The sequence below is a fragment of the Hypomesus transpacificus genome, chromosome 14 (genome assembly GCF_021917145.1).
Source record: "Hypomesus transpacificus isolate Combined female chromosome 14, fHypTra1, whole genome shotgun sequence".
NCBI lineage: Eukaryota > Metazoa > Chordata > Actinopteri > Osmeriformes > Osmeridae > Hypomesus > Hypomesus transpacificus.
The window spans coordinates 10686664-10707747 of record NC_061073.1 but is presented as its reverse complement, the minus strand read 5'-3'; the positions used below and the strand labels follow the sequence as shown (position 1 = coordinate 10707747).

General features: G+C 44.4%; 2 protein-coding genes across 2 annotated transcripts in view; one reads left to right on the top strand and one right to left on the bottom strand.

The window, feature by feature from the left end:
• si:ch211-272n13.3 (ankyrin repeat domain-containing protein 26) overlaps positions 1–2338 on the top strand; it is a 35885-nt gene extending 33547 nt beyond the window's left edge. Inside the window, exons 41-42 of the mRNA XM_047033508.1 lie at positions 594–639; positions 746–2338. Of these exons, the coding sequence (XP_046889464.1) occupies positions 594–639; positions 746–885 (186 nt within the window). The 3' untranslated portion in view covers positions 886–2338. The remainder of the gene's footprint in view (positions 1–593; positions 640–745) is intronic.
• An 8666-nt stretch (positions 2339–11004) lies between these two features.
• LOC124477074 (forkhead box protein P2-like) lies at positions 11005–19792 on the bottom strand. Its single transcript, XM_047034605.1, is given in 17 exon segments — positions 11005–11533; positions 12470–12618; positions 12710–12776; positions 13470–13591; positions 13741–13842; positions 13949–14025; positions 14265–14352; positions 14354–14470; positions 15470–15550; positions 16277–16364; positions 16483–16587; positions 16959–17079; positions 17260–17356; positions 17474–17563; positions 17652–17753; positions 18637–18723; positions 19678–19792. Coding segments are annotated over 15 exon segments (1497 nt in total). The 5' UTR covers positions 17739–17753; positions 18637–18723; positions 19678–19792; the 3' UTR covers positions 11005–11427.
• Between the last annotated feature and the right edge of the window lie 1292 nt (positions 19793–21084).

Here is a 21084-nt window from a genome sequence, read left to right as displayed (position 1 = left end):
CTTGATTTGAAGCATTTTCTCTCAAGCTGTGACAACTGTCTGAGGGGTTCAGAAGCAGTTTGAAATTGGCTTTTTTTTGTGCAACTCAACAATTTGGCATCTTAGTCATGTGTGTATTATAGCTGTTAGTGGAGAAACAAAATGAAAAAGACACTCATGTACCATTTCACACATGCTTTATGTAGTAATTAGCTTTCAGTGTACCATACTCCGATCTTAGGAAACACCCCTGTAGGGTGACGTGTCAAGAATGGGTTTAAAATAGCGGCCCAGTCCAAGTTGGATGGTGTCCTGGCCTGTTGTCTCAGTCACCATCAGGGCCCACGTGGTGGGCTGCTCACAGCTCAGCTGGCTTGCACTTTCCCACCACAGTGTTTGGTTGCTGTTTTTGCCTGCCTTGTCAACCAGCTGATCCTGCCACAGTGGTCATTCAGCCCAGTGTAATGGGCCAACTGGCCAGTTCTCTCCTGCCACAATGAACCTGTCATTATCAAAGCATGCAGTTTGGTTTCAAAGATCTGTCCATGTCAAAGGTCCAGGCTGACGGTGGACCTCCTGATATCTCATACTTGTATTTTCTCCTTGTACCCTAGATGCAGAAAGAACTGGAGAAAAATATATCAAAGGAATTGGACCATGGTAATGTTTGTCTCTGAAATTCTCCTTTTGGAGTCGTACACAGTTGAATCATGTAGATTTCCCCTGTCTGGGATCCCATGGGTGACGTCTCCCTGTGTGTCCTCAGCGGAGCAGGAGAGTCCAGCCCGGGTGTCCCCCGTTGGCTCGGCCTCCGGCTCCACCAGGAGCCTGGGGGTGGAGCTGGACCCCGTCAGCAGGGCCACACAGCAGTACCTGGAAGTGCTGAAGAGGAACTACATGATCTGAGACGTGCTGGAGCCACCACAGCTGCTGGGGCCCCCTCACCACGGCACTGGGGCCCCCTCACCACAGCTGCTAGGGCCCCCTCACCACAGCTGCTGGGGCCCCCCTCACCACAGCTGCTGGGGCCCCCCTCAGCACAGCTGCTGGGACCCACGCACCACGGCACTGGGACCCCCTCACCACAGCTGCTGGGGCCCCTTCACCACAGCTGCTGGGGCCCCCTCACCACGGCACTGGGACCCCCTCACCACAGCTGCTGGGGCCCCCTTCACCGCCTGTTTACACCCATGAGAACAACACTAGGGCTGAAGCCACTCCACTATTGCTAAGCCAGCTTTCAAGTCAATTTTAATTGTTGTTTTTTTTATCCTATTTATTTTCACACCGTTTCAAAGATGGAGACAAACATGATTGCACGTTGCACTTACACACTCAGGAGTAGATGGTTTTTTTAATGTGTTTTTTTAATGTTTTTAAAAGCCATATTTTGAACATCTTTGTTAACGATGTGTACGAACGGAGAGGTACTCTTCGGTATTGTTTCTCCAGAGCGGGTTTGGTTTTACTGTAACTTTATTAGTTGAGTCTCTATAATGCGATATGTGTACTGTATTGTATACAGGGTGCTGTGTGCAGACAGTCCTGGTTGATGTTTGTGCATATTTGTAAGTATTGGACTGTATATTATTAATAATATTGCCTAGAACTTTCATTTAATTTGTGCCATGTAATGGTGCAATAATGGGATAACTCTTGGTTTTTGTCTTGTAAAAGAAACTTGTTTTGTTTTCTGTCATGCACAGGATATACTTGAATGAGACAAACTAGAACATTCTTTAGTTCTTTTAAACAGGGTACCTTTGCGAGCTAACTTGGCTGAATAACTATTTTGTTTGTTTGCTCTTGTGGTTACCAAATAATAAACTTTCAGTATTTTAGGATATTGTTACTTAAAGAAATATATGAGATTGAAGTACAGGGGGTATTCCAAAAAGCAGGTTATGTGACATACCCAGGGAAAGTTACCTCCCCAGCAGACACCCAGCGTTGCTGCAACATTGCCAGTAGGTTGCTGCAACATTGCCAGTAGGTTGCTGCAACATTGAGAATCAGCTGGTGGGTTAATTTACCCGGTTATGTTGCACAACCTGCTTTATGGAAGAAAAAGAACCAAGTCAGAGCTTCTGACCTGTACATTTCTAAAGATACAGAAAATATATTGTTAAGTAAATAAAACTCCAGAAAAACTTTCATTATATAAACAAATTATATGTTTTATGTAGATGGTACACTTTAATCAGCTGTGTGGAACAATCTTATACGTGAATATTTGTGCTTAAACAATGTTTTTAGGAATGTGCCTAAAAATCCAAAATCTGTAGGCCAGAAACTAGTCTTGACTTATGACAACCGTTCACATGAAAAAGGGAACTGAGAAAATAAAGACGTTTTTGAAACAATAGTGCATCAAATCATTGTGTGTAATGACTTTGTACTGTATTTCAATCAAATAAGTAGTTTTAGTTTAATTAAACTCAATGAACTAAAACTGCCAAAGCTTATGTTACTTAAGTGATATCAACATATGTACCGAGTAAGTTACCCCACACAAGTCTAGGAATAAGATCCTTAGTAGTTAGTACAGCCACCATATCATACCACATTTAAATTCTCAGTTGTTTAATAACTAGTAGTGGACTCCTCATTTGCGATACTGCATGTGTAACCCAAGTCTCATTATCGTCTAGTTTTGTGATGTTTTTTTCTGCTCTGCTTCATTCGTGTGTTTCATATGAAACTTGATGCGACATTCGATCCCCTAGTTATTAAAAGGAGGCGCTGTGTTTGCGCGTGCCCCCCCCCCCCCCCACCTCTCCCGAATGGCTCCCCTCCCTTTGATATATCTTTGTCAGCCAACAACGTCGAATATTCAAATGTTCTAACATCTGGCATTTATTTTTGTTTCCTGTACATAGATGGGCACATTGACAGACTGCCTATTATGTCTTTTATTCACTTGTTCTTTTTTTAATGCAACTTAATACACATAAATCCTGTTTTGATTGAAGGGGTTACAAACATCATCACCAAGCTGTAGGACAGGCAGGGATACGGGAAGACAGTTGGAATAAAGACGTGTTGAAAGGTTTGTTTTGAAAAGCAACGCACACATTAAACAAATCATTCGACAGGGGGTCATCCTGTAATGTTTGCAGATTACCACTCTAGTTGCCTGCCTGTTCAGCCAATCACGTGCGAAAAACTCAGTGTTCCCCACCGGCTAACAAACGACACAGCGATGGTTGGTAGAAACCATTTTTACCGGAACTTACGGACAATTTACATGGTCTATAATAGTGCTTCAACACTTTGAAAGAATTCATGTCATTTTTCAATTAATAAAGCAGTTCATGAAAAAAAAATCATGAAAACAGTGAATGTTAAAGAGCTTTAACACAACATTTATATTTGACATCCTCAGATAAGGATGGAGGCCCCGTGGTTCAATAATATATCATGTTTACTTGCCCTGAACATGACAGGAAATCATTGGCGGTGGCGTGCTGTCATTACAAAAGGGTGAGTTGCTTTTGGCAGATTGGTAGATTGAATGCCCCCCCCCTCCCCTTCCCTTTCTTGCCTGTCCAGTTTGCCTGGCCAAAGCCACCCTGCTTGCTGTGTGCCCACAGACTGAATAGGCCGACTGATTTACCTGCTGTAGTTTATTACAGCCTGAAGGAGGAAGGCATTAGGCCAGAGTGGAACCTTAAGAAAATGGATAAATTGAAGGGGACATGGGAAACAAACACGAGTATTTTATTTGCTTGTTTGTGGTCACTGAGCTCAAAATAAAATGCCACCATTGTTTGTCGCCGACCGAATCAAGGAAATTTGTGGGTAAAGGGGCTGCTTTGATTTGATTTCCACTGTACAACGTGCCTTAAATGAGTCTCTTGGCAAACAGACACATTGACAGTGTTGTCTTTAGTTGTCTTTGTTGTATTTTGGGCTGTTTATTTCGCCTCTTCCCTGTCATTGTTTGAAACGAGTTTAAAGAAGCCGACATCGATCTTCAAGACATTGCTTGTTTCAAAAGCACCCTTGATGCTTTCGAATTTATCTCGCAAAAATCACACAGGGGATAAACATAACATTTATTCCCTCTTCTTGTCAGCCTTGCGAGTTTACGCCTGGCATTCTTTCATGTTGCAAGTGCTTTATCTGACACGTATGAAAAGGAATTCGAAACAGAGATGACAACTTCAGCGTCGCCTCCTTCCTTAGCTGTAAAGGATTTTAAAGGTGTAAGTCAAAGCTGTAGACTTACATGGGGAAAACTAACTGAACTTCAGCAGATTTAAGGAAGAACCTCCAAATAAATGGGTCACTCGGGTCAAAATGATTAGCCAACATGCTGTTAATTGTTAACGTGCCCCAAAGTTACTTCATGTCAAATCACAGCAGTTGAATTAAACATATTTCAGCTATTGATGTATTTCTGATCTAAAAGCACATACTTGTATGAGTGTTTGGTGTTCACAGATGGCAGATTGATTGTTGTTCACTGCTTTAATTGACACAATGAGTCCAACTAGATTTGTCTTTGAATGGGTCAATAGCAGTAGGCCTATCTACCGAAAACACACAACGGCATTATCTTGGTAGGATCCTCTTTATCAACAGAGAATCAAAATCAAAAACAAATGGCCATGAAGAGAGTTCTCACAGAATACAGTATGTCCTGTATCGAGGACTGTTCTTCAGTTCGTTACTAATGAGAGGGCCAGCTAAAACAGACTTCCCAACCTGCAGAGACTCATTTCAGGGAGGTGGCTTCTCCACCCACCCCCCCACCCCCACCCCCCGGGACGCAATCCAGACGCATGATGTACCCCCTCAACCAGCACGTACCCTTATATATCTCTCTCTCTCTCTCCCCTAAATTTTCGGTCTGTGCTCTAAACTGCTAGCTGTGGTGGCAGATCTCCGAACACTCCAGACAGAACTCCAGGCACTCCGTAGGCTCGCAGCAGGACTCAAAGAGGACGGAGTGGCAGTGGGCGTGGCAGTGGAGCTCCTCCACGGGGGCCTCCTGGAGGGCGGTGCAGCAGCGGGCGCAGCCGCGGCAGCAGGAGGTGCAGAGGGAGTGGAGGCAGGAGGAGCAGGCCTCCAGCAGGCCCAGGACAACCACAGAGCACTGGCAGGACAGGCAGGCCATCACCAGGGGCAGGCAGCAGCCTTCCAGCACCGGGCACAAGTCACCATACCGGTGACCGGAGGAAGGAAGAGAGAGAGAGACATGGAGAGAGAGATAGAGAGAGAGAGAGGACTGAATGTTATGGTATGTTGTCGTTTCAGCAGCAGCAACCAGAGCCATAGAAAAACCTTCTTAGATGGCTATGCCTCTGGCAGCAACCTTTCTTTCTTTCTTTGTGTGTGTGTGTGTTGGTCTTGTTTAACTATCCTTGTGGGGACCAAATGTCCTCACGAGTAGGCCTATAGTGAAACCTGCTAACCTTGACCTTGTGGGGCCGTTTTGCCGCCCTAGGTGTAGGTAAGCCTTGCCTAGGGCCCCACATGTTCTAGGACTGGCACTGCCCTCTAGGATAGAAAAACAAAAATGTGTGTTCTTCTTTTAACGTTTATTGAGAGTCTGGCTGCTGCACAGTTATCTAACACAAAAGCTGAAGGGACTGGAAATAGATTTAAGTTGAAAACAACAACATAACCAAGCAAGTTAGTACCGTACCAAGCACTGACAAGCAGCTTCCAGAACCAGGACAAACATCTACGTTAACCTCCCTTCATCCGGATTCTTATTTCCCGTGTGTGCCATCCTTATCTTAAAAGAGCTGTTTCAGTGCTAGCGTAAGGTAGTGTTTACCTAATCACAGCGCTCTCCTCCTCTGGGAGAATCAAGGGGAAGGTGAAAAGGCCACGTGTAATGAGCCACTAACCAAATACACCTGTCAGAAGATAATTGCTCATATATCGAAATTAAGTTTCTGCAAAATTGCATAAAATTAACCCTTGTTATGCGTAAGGCTGCATCTTCATCTAATTGTTTTTATCTTTTACCAGGACCAGATATGGAGCAGGTTTATGCAAATTGGAGTGTTTCATCCTGTTTACTAAAGTAAGTACATGAAACGAAGGTGGCAGCGGTCTCCTGAGAGAAAGGTCCATCTTTTCTCTGCCAAGCAGCAGGGCCATCTTCCTCACAGACAACGCTGATGTAGGTGGACATCAAACCCCAGGATGGACAGAATGTGTTCAGTGCTGGTTTCAAGCCCAGTTCTACGTAACCATGACTATTATTACTGTAAAAACACCATGCATACACACAACACGCTTGTAACCAGAGTGCGAATTATACAATGACCATCGGGGCGGTCAACTCAGTGGCAACCCCCCCCTTCACCTCTTTGCTACTAGGTCCTGCCTTCTCACTGTCCTCCTGACCTCCGACCTGTCATTCTGACCTCCCTCTGCTTCCTTAATACAACAGCACATACATGTTCAACTCACCATCATCCATACTACCCTGCTCAGTATGAAGCCTGCGTGACAACCACAAAAATACAGGCTGCACTACCATTTCTAAATCCTAATTCTTACAACTTTCAACGTACTCTTTTTTTAGCACCCAAAAAGTGCCGGATATCTAGTCTCCTCTTGCTCATGTTAACTCTGACTGTGAATGAAATAGACAATAAAGTAGTCGTTTATTTGAAATAATACAATAACTCAACCTTCAGCACACATGGATATTAATACTGTTCAATTATCCAACCAGGTAAAACACATGCATTCCTGAGTGTCAGTGAAAACTAAGGAGATGCCTACTATAAAAGCTAATATCAAAAAGACAAAAGACTAAAAAACCACCACAGTCACACAAAAGACTATTACAATGAAATAATAAACTCAATATTGCAGCGTTTCCTCTGGAAAGGGTGGCACATTTCTTAAAACAAAATAAGTTTAAGTACTAAAAACCCTATGCTTTTTTTAAAAGGAAAAAACTCAAATGAACCATCTGAAATAATATTTTTACCCGCAGAAATTAACAATACTTTATGAAATAAAAAAAGTAGATAGAGAAAATTACAGCCAAGGTTTTTGGAAAAGTTGTCAGCCCTGAAATTATATTAGTATTTATTTTTTGTATTAGCTACTTGCCTTTCTTGAACTTTCTTACGACGCAGAACGTACCGCTACATAGCTACACTGAGGTGATTCAACCATGTTTCTGTATTGCACCCTGCCTGGTCACTCGCGCGCAGTGTTTCTTGAGTTGTATCGGCCTCTTGTCACTCACACTGTCTGTGTTTATTGAGTTATAGCAAATTTTGACTATGGCAGTCAGTGTAATACTGTGTGATATTCTTTGCCATAAATATATTGTAATATTTACGAATACAGGTAAGAACGATATATAAATGTATCGACCCCCCTGACCTGTGGTTTTTACCTCTTTTGGGGGGATCCGAGCCTTAACAGGGGGGGTGGGGGTCAGACCCCCCCAAACCCCCCCGTAATTCGCACCCTGCTTATAACTTAACAAAATAATATTTTTTATTGTTTTACTGTTTGTGAGATACGGAAAGTCCTGGAATGTTATTTGAAACTACACACGTAGCCTCCATTACTATCATGTTTCACTGTGTGTGGTATCGAACATGATCATCTGGATTGAATCCTCATTTAATGGACACTACGTTATCACACTGTGTTTAGTTTGTAAAGTGAATTACCGTCTTGTTTGGTGTGAGGTGTCCGTGCACTGTCCAGGCTCTCTCTGCTGTGGCTCCTCCGTGTGCTGTGGACCGAGAGGCTGGAGCCCTGCCCCAGTCCTGGGCACAGGGGGGACAGGCCACAGCCCATGCCCAAGCTGGTGTCTGTTCTGGGGGTGGAGGGAGCACGGCCACCCTGCTGTGCCCCAGGACCAGGGAGGACGCTCTGGGGCCGGGACCAGGGCGTCTGGGCCGGAGGTGGAGCTGTGGAGGGCTGAGGCTGTGCTTGAGAGGAAGAGGAGAAGGTTACTGTGTTAAGAAACATGGAGGTTTGGTTGTGTTGTTGTTCTGACTGTATCTGCTTAGCTGCTGTGTGTCTACTGGATGTTTCTAGAACTTTGGAAGGTGTGAAAGGATCTTACATTCTTAATCCCTGACTCTGTTTAACACACTGGTGAGAATGACTCATCCTATACTAAAGCGCAATGTAGAAAGGCTGTTGCTTATCAATAATATATTACAATTTTATGACTCAAAATAATATCCTATTAAGACATTACACATACGCCAGGATATTTATCATTTCATGCATATGTTAAAACATCTAATTGGCCTTTCTATAGCGCTTTGTGAATGTGACTGAGTCATGTACAGATGATGATTCACAACATGCATACTTGTGATGAGGTCAGTGCTGGTGGTATTTTCCCTGGTCATGTGACCTTGGGCAGGGATTCCCTTCTGAACAGGAACACCAGATGTGTCTCCTTCAGTTAGAATGGATGAAACTATTTTTAAATGGAAAAATTACTATCAGGAAATGTGGCATTTATGTATAGATATATTGTTTATGCAAAAACAACCTTTCGAATCAAATCGAGTGTAAATTAACATTCATTCTATTTGAACATTATAAAGAGGTGACAAAAAAGTGTGCTGCAATGGATACAACATAGAAAGGACCATTTCACGACCATATTCTGCTGACAGTGTAACATTATATATAAATACTGAATAACAAAACAAAAAAACTATACAAGACTCTTATATCATAATCTTGCCTGGTTGTGCTGGATTTTGCTCCTCATGAAGATTGCCCAGCGTTGCGTCCATGGGTTTTTCTTGTCTTTGGTTTCTTCTATCCACATAGCTCCTGAGTCCACATCCACATAGCTCCTGACCGGACTGTTACCCAATGCTGTCAACTCATAACCACTAGACTGAGGAGAAATCTCTGCCCCAGCAATATCCTCATCTGAAGATGTACCTTCCTCACAACAAGTCAGCACTCCTCTTCACAGAAAAACATTTTGAACCACTCCAGCCCTCTGACTCAGGCCGGTGTGTGTGTATCAATCTGTCTTCTGTTGTCTTAAAGACACTTGGAAATCACCAAAGAGCCTCTGATTCCCCCGCCCTCCATCCAGCCACACAGACGGGCCAGGACAGACGGTCAGGACAGACGGTCCGAACAGACGGTCAGGACAGACGGTCAGGACGTGGGGAGGACAGACGGTCAGGACAGACGGTCAGGACAGACGGTCAGGACGTGGGGAGGACAGACGGTCAGGACAGACGGTCAGGACGTGGGGAGGACAGACGGTCAGGACGTTGGGAGGACAGACGGTCAGGACGTGGGGAGGACGGGAAGGCAAGAAACTCCTCTGTTCTGCATTGCGCTTCTAACACAATGGAGGCACATGCCACACACGCTTGTTAGATGAGCAGACACACACACACAAAGAAGTGGTGACACACACACACTGACACACACACACACACACCCTGTAAAACCCTCCGCCATCTCCTGTCCAGGTCACCTGACAGGTCTTAGCACACGTAAACGTGTTTGAGTAGCGTAACAGCGTTTCATCCCCCTTGTTCTTCTTGAATTCAGAGGAAATGGCACTTATTTTTATAAGACATGTTCTGTAGTGTCCCTATTTCCTGTTGATAAACTGTTTCCTATTATCATAAAAACGTCCAGAGACCAGCATTAGTTAGAGACAAAACACACGTTTTCATCATTAGAATCCTGATTGGCATCAGTGTCTAAAGATGGTACACAGGATGGATGGGTAAATGGTCACATCTTCTGAAGCAAGGGGCCTCGCTGCTGCTAGGAAAACAAACCTCAAAGGAAGGCCAGTGTTCACCTCATTAACAATGCTTGTCAGCCACTTCACTGCTCGCAAACGTGGAGCCGGTCCAGTTTCGTCGTCAGGCATTCCCACGGTTACGATGCCGGAAAGCTGTGTCGACACTTTGGTTTTGAAACAACTAAATCGTCCGACAAGCATAGTTATGCCGCTCGGATTCACTTAGCTGGATGTCAGATGAAATGTACAACTAGACCATGAATCAGAGAAGCAGATGGAGGATTTATTATTATATTATTCGTTATTTATAATACTAAGACAGGACACTTATTAGTGTCATTTCTGCTGTTGCACTCAACACCTCAAGCGTAATAAAACAGATTATTTTATCAAATCTCCTTTAATTGTAATCACACGTATTATTGTGATCAAATTCAGTGTGGTCCTTTTGTGTTTAACTATTAATGTGACAATGTTTACACTTATGAATAACTGATTTGGACTCATGGAAGTAGTGATAGCCAGTCGAGTATTTGTAAATACTCTGAAATCAAAAATAAAACGAATTGAAAAACAGCAGTGCCATGATAACAGTTTTGAGTTGAAACCCTTTTTGGTTGTTGACTAACTTCTGTCAAAGAGATGCGTAGAAAAAACATGTCGACTCGCTCGTCTCACAATGAGGACGTGGCACTTCAGAGAAGGGGCTCAGCCCCTCCCACAGGAAAGGAGTTTGCAGTTGTCTCCCTCCATGCTAACCCTCAGTCTACAAACACGTCAGAGAGAGGTTATCAGAAAAGGCCTCCTAATGGGCTGACAGGGTATCAAAACATACCCTGAAACAACAGTAAACCAACAGTAAACCTAACTAAGACTCTTTATCACCACAGGCAGTTACTGACATGAGCCTGAAACGCAGAGTTAAAACAGGAAACAGCGAGATGGGTTCTTTGTTCTTTACCTAATTGGGAGATTCTCTTCCCTGGGAACACGGTGCGAGGTTCACAGACATGCATGGGTGTTTTATTACACTGTAGTTGTTTGTAAAGTTAGACATAATAATAACAATAAAATTACAAGCCACATTGCAACCTGTCGGCTCTTTTACTATTTAGTTTGTTTTGTGTTTTTGGTCTTTATTAGAAATGTTCACAGTAATATTGAATAGTACTTAAACAAAACAAACACAATTTGAAACAATCAGCCTGTATTTATTACACTAATTAAACATTTGGCTATATAGGACATACACTATATAGTGTTTTGTGTTAGGAGGTAGAGAGTGTTTAAAACATGCTTAAAAATGTTCCAGTTTGGGTCTATTCCAGCCAAAAATGTGGAACCTTCACATGTTTTGTGAAAACATTTAAACATTTGTGAAAAAAACGACATTCTCTTCGCATTTTTAAGTTTGGTGTTGCACAGACAATACAAACACACAGAATCACTGACAACAATTACATATCGTCAACAGTTTGGGGGAAGAAACATCTCTATGTGTAAATGCTACCACACAACCACACCCCCCCTAACACTGTACATGCACTGCTGTAAGCTAAAAAGAGGAACAGAAATCTCCAGAGAAAACTGTTTTCATTACAGCACCGTATTCTGAACGCTGGGATCATTGGTTGACACCATTTCTTTTTTGAAGACGTGCATGTCTGAAGCCATTGGGAGAGGGTATGCACCTTGCAGGTCACATGGGGTCAGTCCAGGTCTGATAACTGCCCCTCCTCTAGCTCTGCATCCTGCTGTGGGTCTGGGCTATTTGTTGTCACCATTGACAGACATTCTTGGTCTTCCATGATTGGCCTGTCAGGAATTTCAAAGGCCGCTTGTTAAGATAATTATAATGTATTCATTTAATGTTTTCATCCAAGAGACATACGGGGGATTTGAACCTGTGATCTTGATCTACAGTTAAATTCTCTGAGTTACAACACCCATCCCGCCAGAGGAAAACTTGTGAGTGACGTGATACAGACCAATCAAATTAAATAACAGTTTAAACATTTAGGCCCCGTTTACACGGAAGAAAAACGCATATATGTTCATGCGGTTTGGCCTTTCATTTACACGAAAACGGAGGTTTTATCACGGAAAACGATAATTTCTAAAAACTCCGGCCAAAGTGGAGATTTCTGAAAACTCCGTTTTTGTGTTTGCGTGTGCACTAGCTTAAACTGAGTTTTAGGTTCTCAAACCTCACAGTATGGGACTAAAAAAGCATCACGTCCTGTGAGCGTACTCTTTATAGTAATAGGTGCATTCGACTTCATGCAGCACCGGCGTCGCCTGCATCCCGACTGACTTGAGGCGGGCAATGGCTTTCTCAGCTTCAACGCAGCCGGCTGTCGGCACCGCCGGTGATGCATTAAGTCGAACACAACTAGGAAAATGGGGTCATTTATTTGTGAATTGCGTTACATTTATGAATCACGAAATACATGTGTGCATCGCATCACATTCAAACAAATGAACCTCGCGCCCGAAAGGTAAAGGAAGTCGGTCGTGTTTGTTGATTTTGAAAATTCTGATTGGTTTGCATGGCTTTATCCTTCACATTACACTGCCGCCTACAGGTTTTGCATAGTTATGATGGCGCTCGGGGGCAAATATGCGAGTTCATGTAAACAGAAACATTTTTGAAAACGGAGAGGCAGAAATATTCGTTTCTGTAAATACCCGGCTATGTGTAAACGTGGCCTTAGATGTTTTTCACGTTAACTAACAGTATTTGGCCTTCACCTCTGGGCGTGTGGAGGGGAACCAGGTCTGCTGGGGGGGTCAGAGTCCTGGGTCTCCTGGCAGCTGCTGCTGATACAGCCTGGGTCTCCCCTCCTCGTCCCTGGGTCCCCCCTCCTCGTCCCCGCAGCAGCAGCCTCAGCCAGGGCCGTCTGAGAGGACGAGAGAGACAGGGACAGCCAGTGTCAAGTCAGCCCCGTTCACAGCTAGCAGGCTGCCGTGACGAGGAGGGGATCAGCTCACCTGCGCTCTGGCTATGACGGTGGTCCCATACGGCAGGCTCCAGGCCAGGGGCTTCACCACCGGTGAACTTCAATGGAATAGAACAAAAAGCAACAGAAACTGACAATGTCATTTTGGCCCCTCATACATTTGAAATACTCAAACAATCAATATCTGGTATGAGTTCTCAAACCCTGATGACTGACATAGCCAGAGGCAAGGTCTATCACAACGACCACGATCCTAATTCAGTCTGACTGAGAATCATTTATATCCTGACCCAAATCTGCAGCAGTCACGCCCACATGACAGACTTCAATCAAACAAATGTTTTGTATGCAATCAACATGATAACTTAGACTTCCTAATCTAAGGACGCCAGGACAATGGGGAATCTACTGTGAACAGCAGTGTTTCTCAACCCTGGTCCTCAGGACCACCTGCCCTTCATGATTTAGATGTTTACCTGCTCTAACACAGCTGATTCTAATGAATCATTATCAAGCTCTGCAGAAGCCTGGTAACGGCCATTCAGTAGAATCAGGTGTGTTGGAGCAGGGAAACATCTAGAACATGCAGGACAGGGGGTCCCTGAGGACAGGGTTGAGAACCACTGATCTAGAACATGCAGGACAGGGGGTCCCTGAGGACAGGGTTGAGAACCACTGATCTAGAACATGCAGGGCAGGGGGTCCTTGAGGACCAGGGTTGAGAACCACTGCTGTCCGGTGTTGTGAGTAGAGCGGACGGTGTCCTGGACAGGGACAGAGCAGCATCTCACCCTGAGATCTTCTGAGACCGCCTCCTCAGGTACTCCTCCTCGTCCACCATCCACACGGCCCCCTTCACGTTCTCCACGCGCACAAAGCACTTGTGCAGACTCAGGTTGTGCCGCACGGCATTCTGGGAGTGTGACAGGTGACAGAGCGAGCCTGATTCATCATCCCTTCATAAGTTGTTTTAATTTAACAACATTGAGTGCCTTTTTATATATATATATATATATATATATATATATATATATATTAAATTCCCAAAGTGATTAGAAGTACCTTCCAAGTTGCTGCGTTTCGTCTGAAATAGGCGAATGTCCTGGTGAACCAGCTGTAGACCTCACTGAGAGTGAGTTGCAGGTCTGGTGACTCTACTATGGCCTGGAGGACACAAACTACTCAGATCAAAACTGAAGAGGAGAGGCACCTTCGAGTGTCCACTGTTTACGATTTAGGGAGGTGATTTAACACCGTGGCGAGTGCATACCTGTCTTATTAGAGTCGCGTAGGTATAAGGAGGTCGGATATCTGCATTCTCGTACAGCTCGAAAGTGTGTCCAGTGTCTAGGAAAGAAATGGCATCATCAGACAGTTACACAAGAACGTTTAATTTCCATGTCTTTTTATTGTAATTTTTTTATGTTTTAAAAAACATACAAGATTGATATGGTCGTCACCATACAAATCCTCTTGTGGACCCAGTATCATCTCACCCAGATTATAATAAAAAATCAGATTCTCTTTTTGAGGTTCTAAAGTGTTCTGTTTTGCTATGATTGAGCGTTGTTAAGGACGACTGATACCTGAGGACAGGGGCAGGGGGGGCGGGTGGAGCCTCAGGGCTCCTGTGCTGGGGGTGGTGGCAGGGTAGGGGGGGGTAGGGTCCTCCAGACCCCAGAGACAGGGGGCTGTCTGGGGCCGCCGCGGGCGGAGGGGACTCCTGGGGCAGCTCTGGAGGCGAGGGGTCCCGCTGACTCCTCAACATACTGACGCTGGACACTGAGTTCAGCTGAAGCCAGAGAGGAACAGAGAGACAAGAGGAGAGGGTGGGGTGGGGTCGGGGTGGGGTTGGGTGGGGGGGTGGGGAGGGGTGGAGTGGGGGCAGAGAAGGATAGAAATGAGATAGAGAAGGAATGAGCTTTTAAATAGCCTGTAACAGATGCGATTAGACAGGCTTCCTTAGCTGTGATTCTTCTAATATCCCAAAGAGAAGAGAGCCAATCATTACTAATTTAACTGTGAAATTGTATTGTATGAATTGTGATTATGGTGCAGTATTAGATGGATTAGCTAAGGAGTCGTTTTCTCTGTTATCCTGACTGCTGTTTAAAACAGTACCATCTGGTGTCAGCAGCTGTGTTGTATGAAGACAGAGAGCCAACACAGAGTGATGAACACAGAGATAAGAACGTCTTCATGGATCAAACATTTTTGGTTCAGGAAATTTCAATTTGATAAATCACCCCAAAAATCTGAAAGGATTCTGCATCTTTTTGTGAAATCATGTATAGAAATACGAAGAACCCACATTGAAGATATTCTATTTGTGAGCTCAGGAATCCTCCTGAAACGTTCCACCAAGAGAAGCCTCAGTCTGGAACCCTGATGTCATGTTTAGCTCCTCCAAACCGTGAGTTGTAAATTCCTCTCAAGGTCATGGCTCTCTAGGTCATGGCTCTCTAGGTCATGGAACTAAATATCAATTACCGACCAACTCTCTGTCCATCACAGGACGCTGAACCAATGCTGCAGGACAGAGAAGATGAGCTCGCAGAAAGACGTGTTATTATTTTCCTCAGACATGTTGCACTGTGACGACAGATGGGTGTGGGACAGGGTTTCTTCATAGCATGGAATTATTTCTTCAAAATCCTCAATTTTGAAGAAATAATTTCAAAAAATTGTATGTCTTTTTCTCAGTTTGACACAAAACAGTTGCACGGGTCACCAAGGCCCAGAGAGAGAGAGAGAGTGTGTGTGTGTGTGTGTGTGTGAAAGAGAAACTCACACATGAGGATGGTGTCTGAGGCTCTGGTGGCAGATGCAGGTGAGCCATCATTGCTTGGAGACGCTCTCTCTCTTTAGAAAGCTGATGGAGGGCAGGAGAGGAGGGGAGGGGAGGGGAGGGGAGGGGAGGGGAGGGGAGGGGAGGGGAGGGGAGGGGAGGGGAGGGGAGGGGAGGGGAGGGGAGGGGAGGAGGAGGAGGAGGAGGAGGAGGGGGGGGGAGGAGAGGAGGAGGAGGGGAGGGGAAGAGAGGAAGGGAGGGCAGGGGAGGGGAGGGGAGGGGGAGGAGGAGGGGGGGAGGAGGTGGGGAGGAGGAGGGGAGGAGGAGGAGGAGAGGAGGAGGAGGAGAAGGGGGGGGAGGAGGAGGGAGGAGGAGGAGGAGAGGAAGGGGAGGGGGAGGAGGAGAAGGGGAGGAGGGGGAAGAGGGGGAGGAAGAGGAGGAGGAGGAGGAGGAGAGGAGGAGGAGGACGAGGAGGAGAAGGGGATGAGGGGGAGGAGGAGGAGGGGAAGAGGGGGAGGAGGAGGAGGGGAAGAGGGGAAGAAGAGGAGGAGGAGAAGGGGATGGGGGTGAGGAGGACAAGGAGGGGAGGAAGAGGAGGAGGGGAGAGAGAAGAGAAGTCAAGAGACAGCAAGACAGTTCAGGCGCGGCATTGAGTTGTCCAGACACGTTTTTACAGTTACAAGAAGATGAAACCAAGTGGAGACGGTTGATAGCGAGGACGAATATTTAGGCATACTTGTTTTAAGAGCTTGGGGAATTTGACTATCTCGTTATGAAACAATCATAACAGAGTAAGAGGTGATTTTTCACCTGGAGATCCAGCTGCTGCACCACCTGCATCTGGACCCTGCACTGGGCAGTGCTGCGGGCATCCAGGGTGTGCTCATTACCCAGGTGTCTAAACACACACACACACATACACTTTACATTTTTGGGTTAAATCTATACATTTTGCAATACATGTATTCTTGGGCAATAATAATTATCAAACAAAATGCTGAAGAAACGTCCTGTACCTGACAAACTGGCCCATGTTTTCACAAACGCAGTCACAGCCAGGCCAGTTACACACGCCGTGACTGTAGAGCCGCTGTATGGCTGAGTGATCCACATCAGTGAAGCTGGAGGAAGAACAGGAAGAGCGAGATGGATGAACCCATCTAATCAACACTCGACAGCATCAAAAACGACATGCTGTTTATGTTTTCTTAAAACAGAGGGCGGAAGGCCAACACAAAAAAATGTTAATGAAAACCTGGCTTTTGATTTCGTATCTGTTCAACATATCTACGGCTTTTTAGAAAATATTTTACTTTGCATGTTGAAAAGGTAAACAAACAAACAAAATGGGATGTGTTTGTCTCATGGGGATTCAAGTGAAGCCTTGCTACAATAATGAACAAGCATCTCTGGTGCCCGACATTGACAGGTATTTGTTGCGTGCACACAGGCATGATCGACTCTGTTCTTGACTGAACAACAGCGGGAGTACCATTCAGTTCTGCGGGGGGGTTGAGATTTCTCCTGGGCCAAGTTCACTGAGGTGGTGGAGGGGGTGGACGGTGAGGTGGTGGTAGAGTTGGTACAGTCCGGGCTAGTTCCTCTACTTTCACCTGTCAAAGTCAAAGTGATTTGCAGAGTATAACAAAATGCCATTCTCAAAAAGCACCTGTGTGTGTCCATATAGTTGCATGCCGCATTTCCCAAAGAAATGTACCAATGTCGAAAAAACGACTTTGGTCAAGCTTTGGTAGATCCCAGCGCGGTTGGCACGACGACCCAGAGAGGCTCACCTGGAGCCAGGGTGTGTGAGGGCAGGAGGAGCTGTCCCAGCTGCTGCTGATGCTGGAGCTGGAGTAACTGCTGAAACAGCAGCTGCTGTAAGGAGGGCTGAGCCACACCGAGAGAACACACAGTCACACCACGACAGATTAGCTTCGGAAGATTTAAATGTAGGATTTCTTTTTACATGAAGCCTCAGGAAAGGCTCTTGTTTAGGTCACAAACCTCGGTTATTCTCTTCTCTGGGTTCTTCTGCTGCAACAGTTGGAGGTAAATCTGTTGTTGCTGCTGCTTGTAAAAGTCCTTCATGTGTTGCTTGATTTGAGAAAATTTGGGGGGAAATGAATTAGATGCTGCTACCTTAGACTTCAGTCCAACGTCCAGTCACAGTGTGGGGTGTTACCTGGTGTAGCATCATGGCTTGCTGCTGCTGAAGCAGACGCTGGATCTGGTTGTGAGTCAGGACATGGTGTACTGGATGGGGGCTCATCAGGGCGAGGGAGACCTGAGGGAGGAGGGGATGTGGAGCGAAACAGGACACATGTCAAGAGGTGTGAGCCAAATCGTCGGAGGGAATATTTGAAAGTGCAATGATCAGAGATTCAAAGTCCTCTAAACTGACTGTCTCTGACTACGAAGCCATGATGAGAAGTTGTGTCAGTTAAAGGTGACCCTAAAATGAGATGGAGGATGATTGAGTAATTACAATTACAGCGGCAGACTAATTACATGCATGTTGTGACGCCTGATAGAAATGTATGGACATTAGTCCAGGCAAACACCCCCAGAATAATGACAGTCTGTGTTGACAGACTGTCACAGATCAGAGGTTTGGCAAGAAAGGCTCAACAATGGATCATTTCTTTTGATATCTTAGACTGGATGAAATTACATGAGCTTCATGTTCAAGGAAGAGAAGGTAGGCATTTCTTCACAGATCAACTGATTTGTGACTGAAGGAATTCACCTTACTGTATACATACCTGTGAGAGTTACAGAATAATTTTTTTAAATGCTAAAAAAAATAATCAAAAAGACTAAACCATGTGTGTAGGCCGTGCAGGACATGAAGGTTGAGTTAGGGTTGTGGTGGTCATTTGAAATAGAATTTGATGGGCTTTTCATAAACATCAATAGTTTTATTCCTTAGATGTTGTTTGTCCTTAGACGTACATCTAAGGATATCTATGGTTTAGACACATATAAACAATTAAAATGTTTTAAGTATAATTTGTGATTACACAAGCAAATGCAGGAGAATCATCTTGAATCAACAAATCAACACAGAATAATTGAGAATAACTGCTTTTGTCTGCAGGGCCTAATAAATGACTGTAATTGTGTCAGTGAAGAATCCTCTCTAAGATATGAAAGCGTTTCCATGGCACCTGATGAGGCTGATTCTTAGCATTGCTCTGGGGCTCCAGGCCAGTCCTGTGCTGCTGGTGCAGTAAGGTCTTTGCTGCTTTCAGGATCTGAAAAGAGTTCAAGCACGTAGACTTACTTCCCTTACATCAGCCTCATCACAATGTGAAATGACAATAAGTTCACACTTGCAAACACATTCTTTTATACATTCCATGATAATGTCTATTATCATGTCACTATGTTTTGTTGTTACCAGACAAAGCACGCTCAAGGTCATGCAGATACTTTCAAAGTCGGACAAAGCAAGGTTCACGTGTCAGTTCAAAGACTGAGGACAGACAGACACACAGACAAGACAGACAGACAGACAGACAGATAGACAGACAGACATACAGAGAGACAGACAGAGAGACAGACAGACAGACAAGACAGACAAGACAGAGAGAGAGAGACAGACGGAGAAGGGAAGGATGAGGGTGGGGAACGTTCATCCTCTCTGTTGTTATATTGATTCCCTCGATTAAGATTCTCTCACAGGGAATTGTAATGGACAACCATAAAATGATGTTGGCTGTGCTTGTTTGTCTTTGCCTTGCATCTGTTTGGACTGGCTCTGTCGACAGTGATTGCTCTCCAGCCCTGAGTCACAGAGTCATAATGAAGGACAAACAGCAGCGTGTAAACTCTCCACTCTGATTACACCTCGTATGAAATCTCTACCACGACAAACATGACTGTGTCACACCAAATTTTCTCCCTGAAGTAGTCCACAATATAATTATATCAGTCACTGTGGTCTAGTAGTCTAATCACAATGTTCCCTATGATTTTATAGATGTAAAATGTATTAGTTTTTTACACATTTATTATGAACAGTTCTGACAAAGTTGTCAGTTAACAAGGAGTTATTATTGAGGTTCTAGAAAGAAGTTAGGAAGAGGAGGATAAAGAGGGAGGAGGTGGGAGGTGGGAGGAGGAGGAAGAGGAGGAGGATGAGAAAGAAAGAGGAGAGAGGAGGAGGAAGAGGTAGAAGAAGAGGAGGAGAAGGAGGATGAAGGTACCTGTTCGTGCTGGAGACTCTGCGCCTCCTCTGTGCTCCCTTCTCGGCTGGTTTCTCCTTCAGCTCCTCCCTCCCCTGCGCTGCTGTCTGACTGCTCCTGCAGGCTGCTGTCTGACTGCTCCTGCAGGCTGCTGATGCTCCAGGGCTGCAGGCAGACCGGGCTGGCTGTGGGCTCGGGCATCCCCACTTAACACCTGCAAAACGAGTTCTGCATTAGACCTATGCTGATCATGTTAACCTCCCCAGATCTAGAGCAAAGACCAAGACAGTTCACTATCTGGATCTCCAAGGACAGAGAAATAGACTACGTTTGAGTGTCACAGAGGACATTCAATAAAAATCATTTATTTGCAAATCCACATTGCCACAAACTGTTTTTTGTTTTCTTCATTCTGCAGTAATGAAATGAAAACCACTGTGGTGGTAGTGGCAGATGTAAACCTGCCACTACCAGTCACATATTTTAGTCTCAAGGACCCAAGTTTTGATTTGAAAAAGTTTCTATATCAAAACAATTAAACACTATTGACATTTTGATTTAGTTCAAAATGTAACATTTTTGTATGCGCACAAATACAAAACAGGGTCCGATTCTTCATTAGATTTTTGGTTAGTTGCATACATTAGACCATTCAGATAATAACTGGTCATTATTTATTGGATCTATTTCACAAAAGAGACGTGATTAAAGGTTGGTGTTGCTCACAAGGAGGTAGAAGCCTGTCTAAACTCCTGTATAAAAGTCTGAGAAACGAATAGGAAAAGGTTGAAAATAGTGGCTGAAATAGTTCAAAGACTTTCAATCAGAAACTAAAACAATCGAGAACAGTAAACTAAAGCAACTTAAAATGATTACTTTAAAACACACTCATCTGTAAAGAAATTACAATAAATGTAGCAATTCAAGGAAAAGTGTCGAAGTGTTGAAAGCAACCTACCTGCTAGATGAAGTGTTGCAGAGTATCCCAAGTTTCGTGGTTAGCCCGTGTGGACTGAGGATATAGCGGTGTACTTACCTGAGACAAAGCAGGAGGCGGAGTCTGTGGTCATGTCACTTGATTGTTCAGACCTGACAAGCGAAAGATAAATGATAAGTAGCTAGAAGGTGGTGCAGTTTAGGGAACTATGTATGTACAGGTTTTATGTATATTTAAATAGTCATAGTAAATAATAACAGCAGTCTCTTTCACTACAGTTAAACTCAAACGCTGTTGAAATCTGTTCCTGTCCTTTGACACAGTTTGTCTTCAGAAATAACATTTCATGTTGATATGTTATATCCGCAATGAGAAGTCTACAACCAGGTTGTATCTAATAAAAACTATATTGAATATATTATTAAAGGTAGATGATATATCATATGTGCCAGGCCTGTTAAGTTATTTGGTGTCGTGCACCAGATAAGACT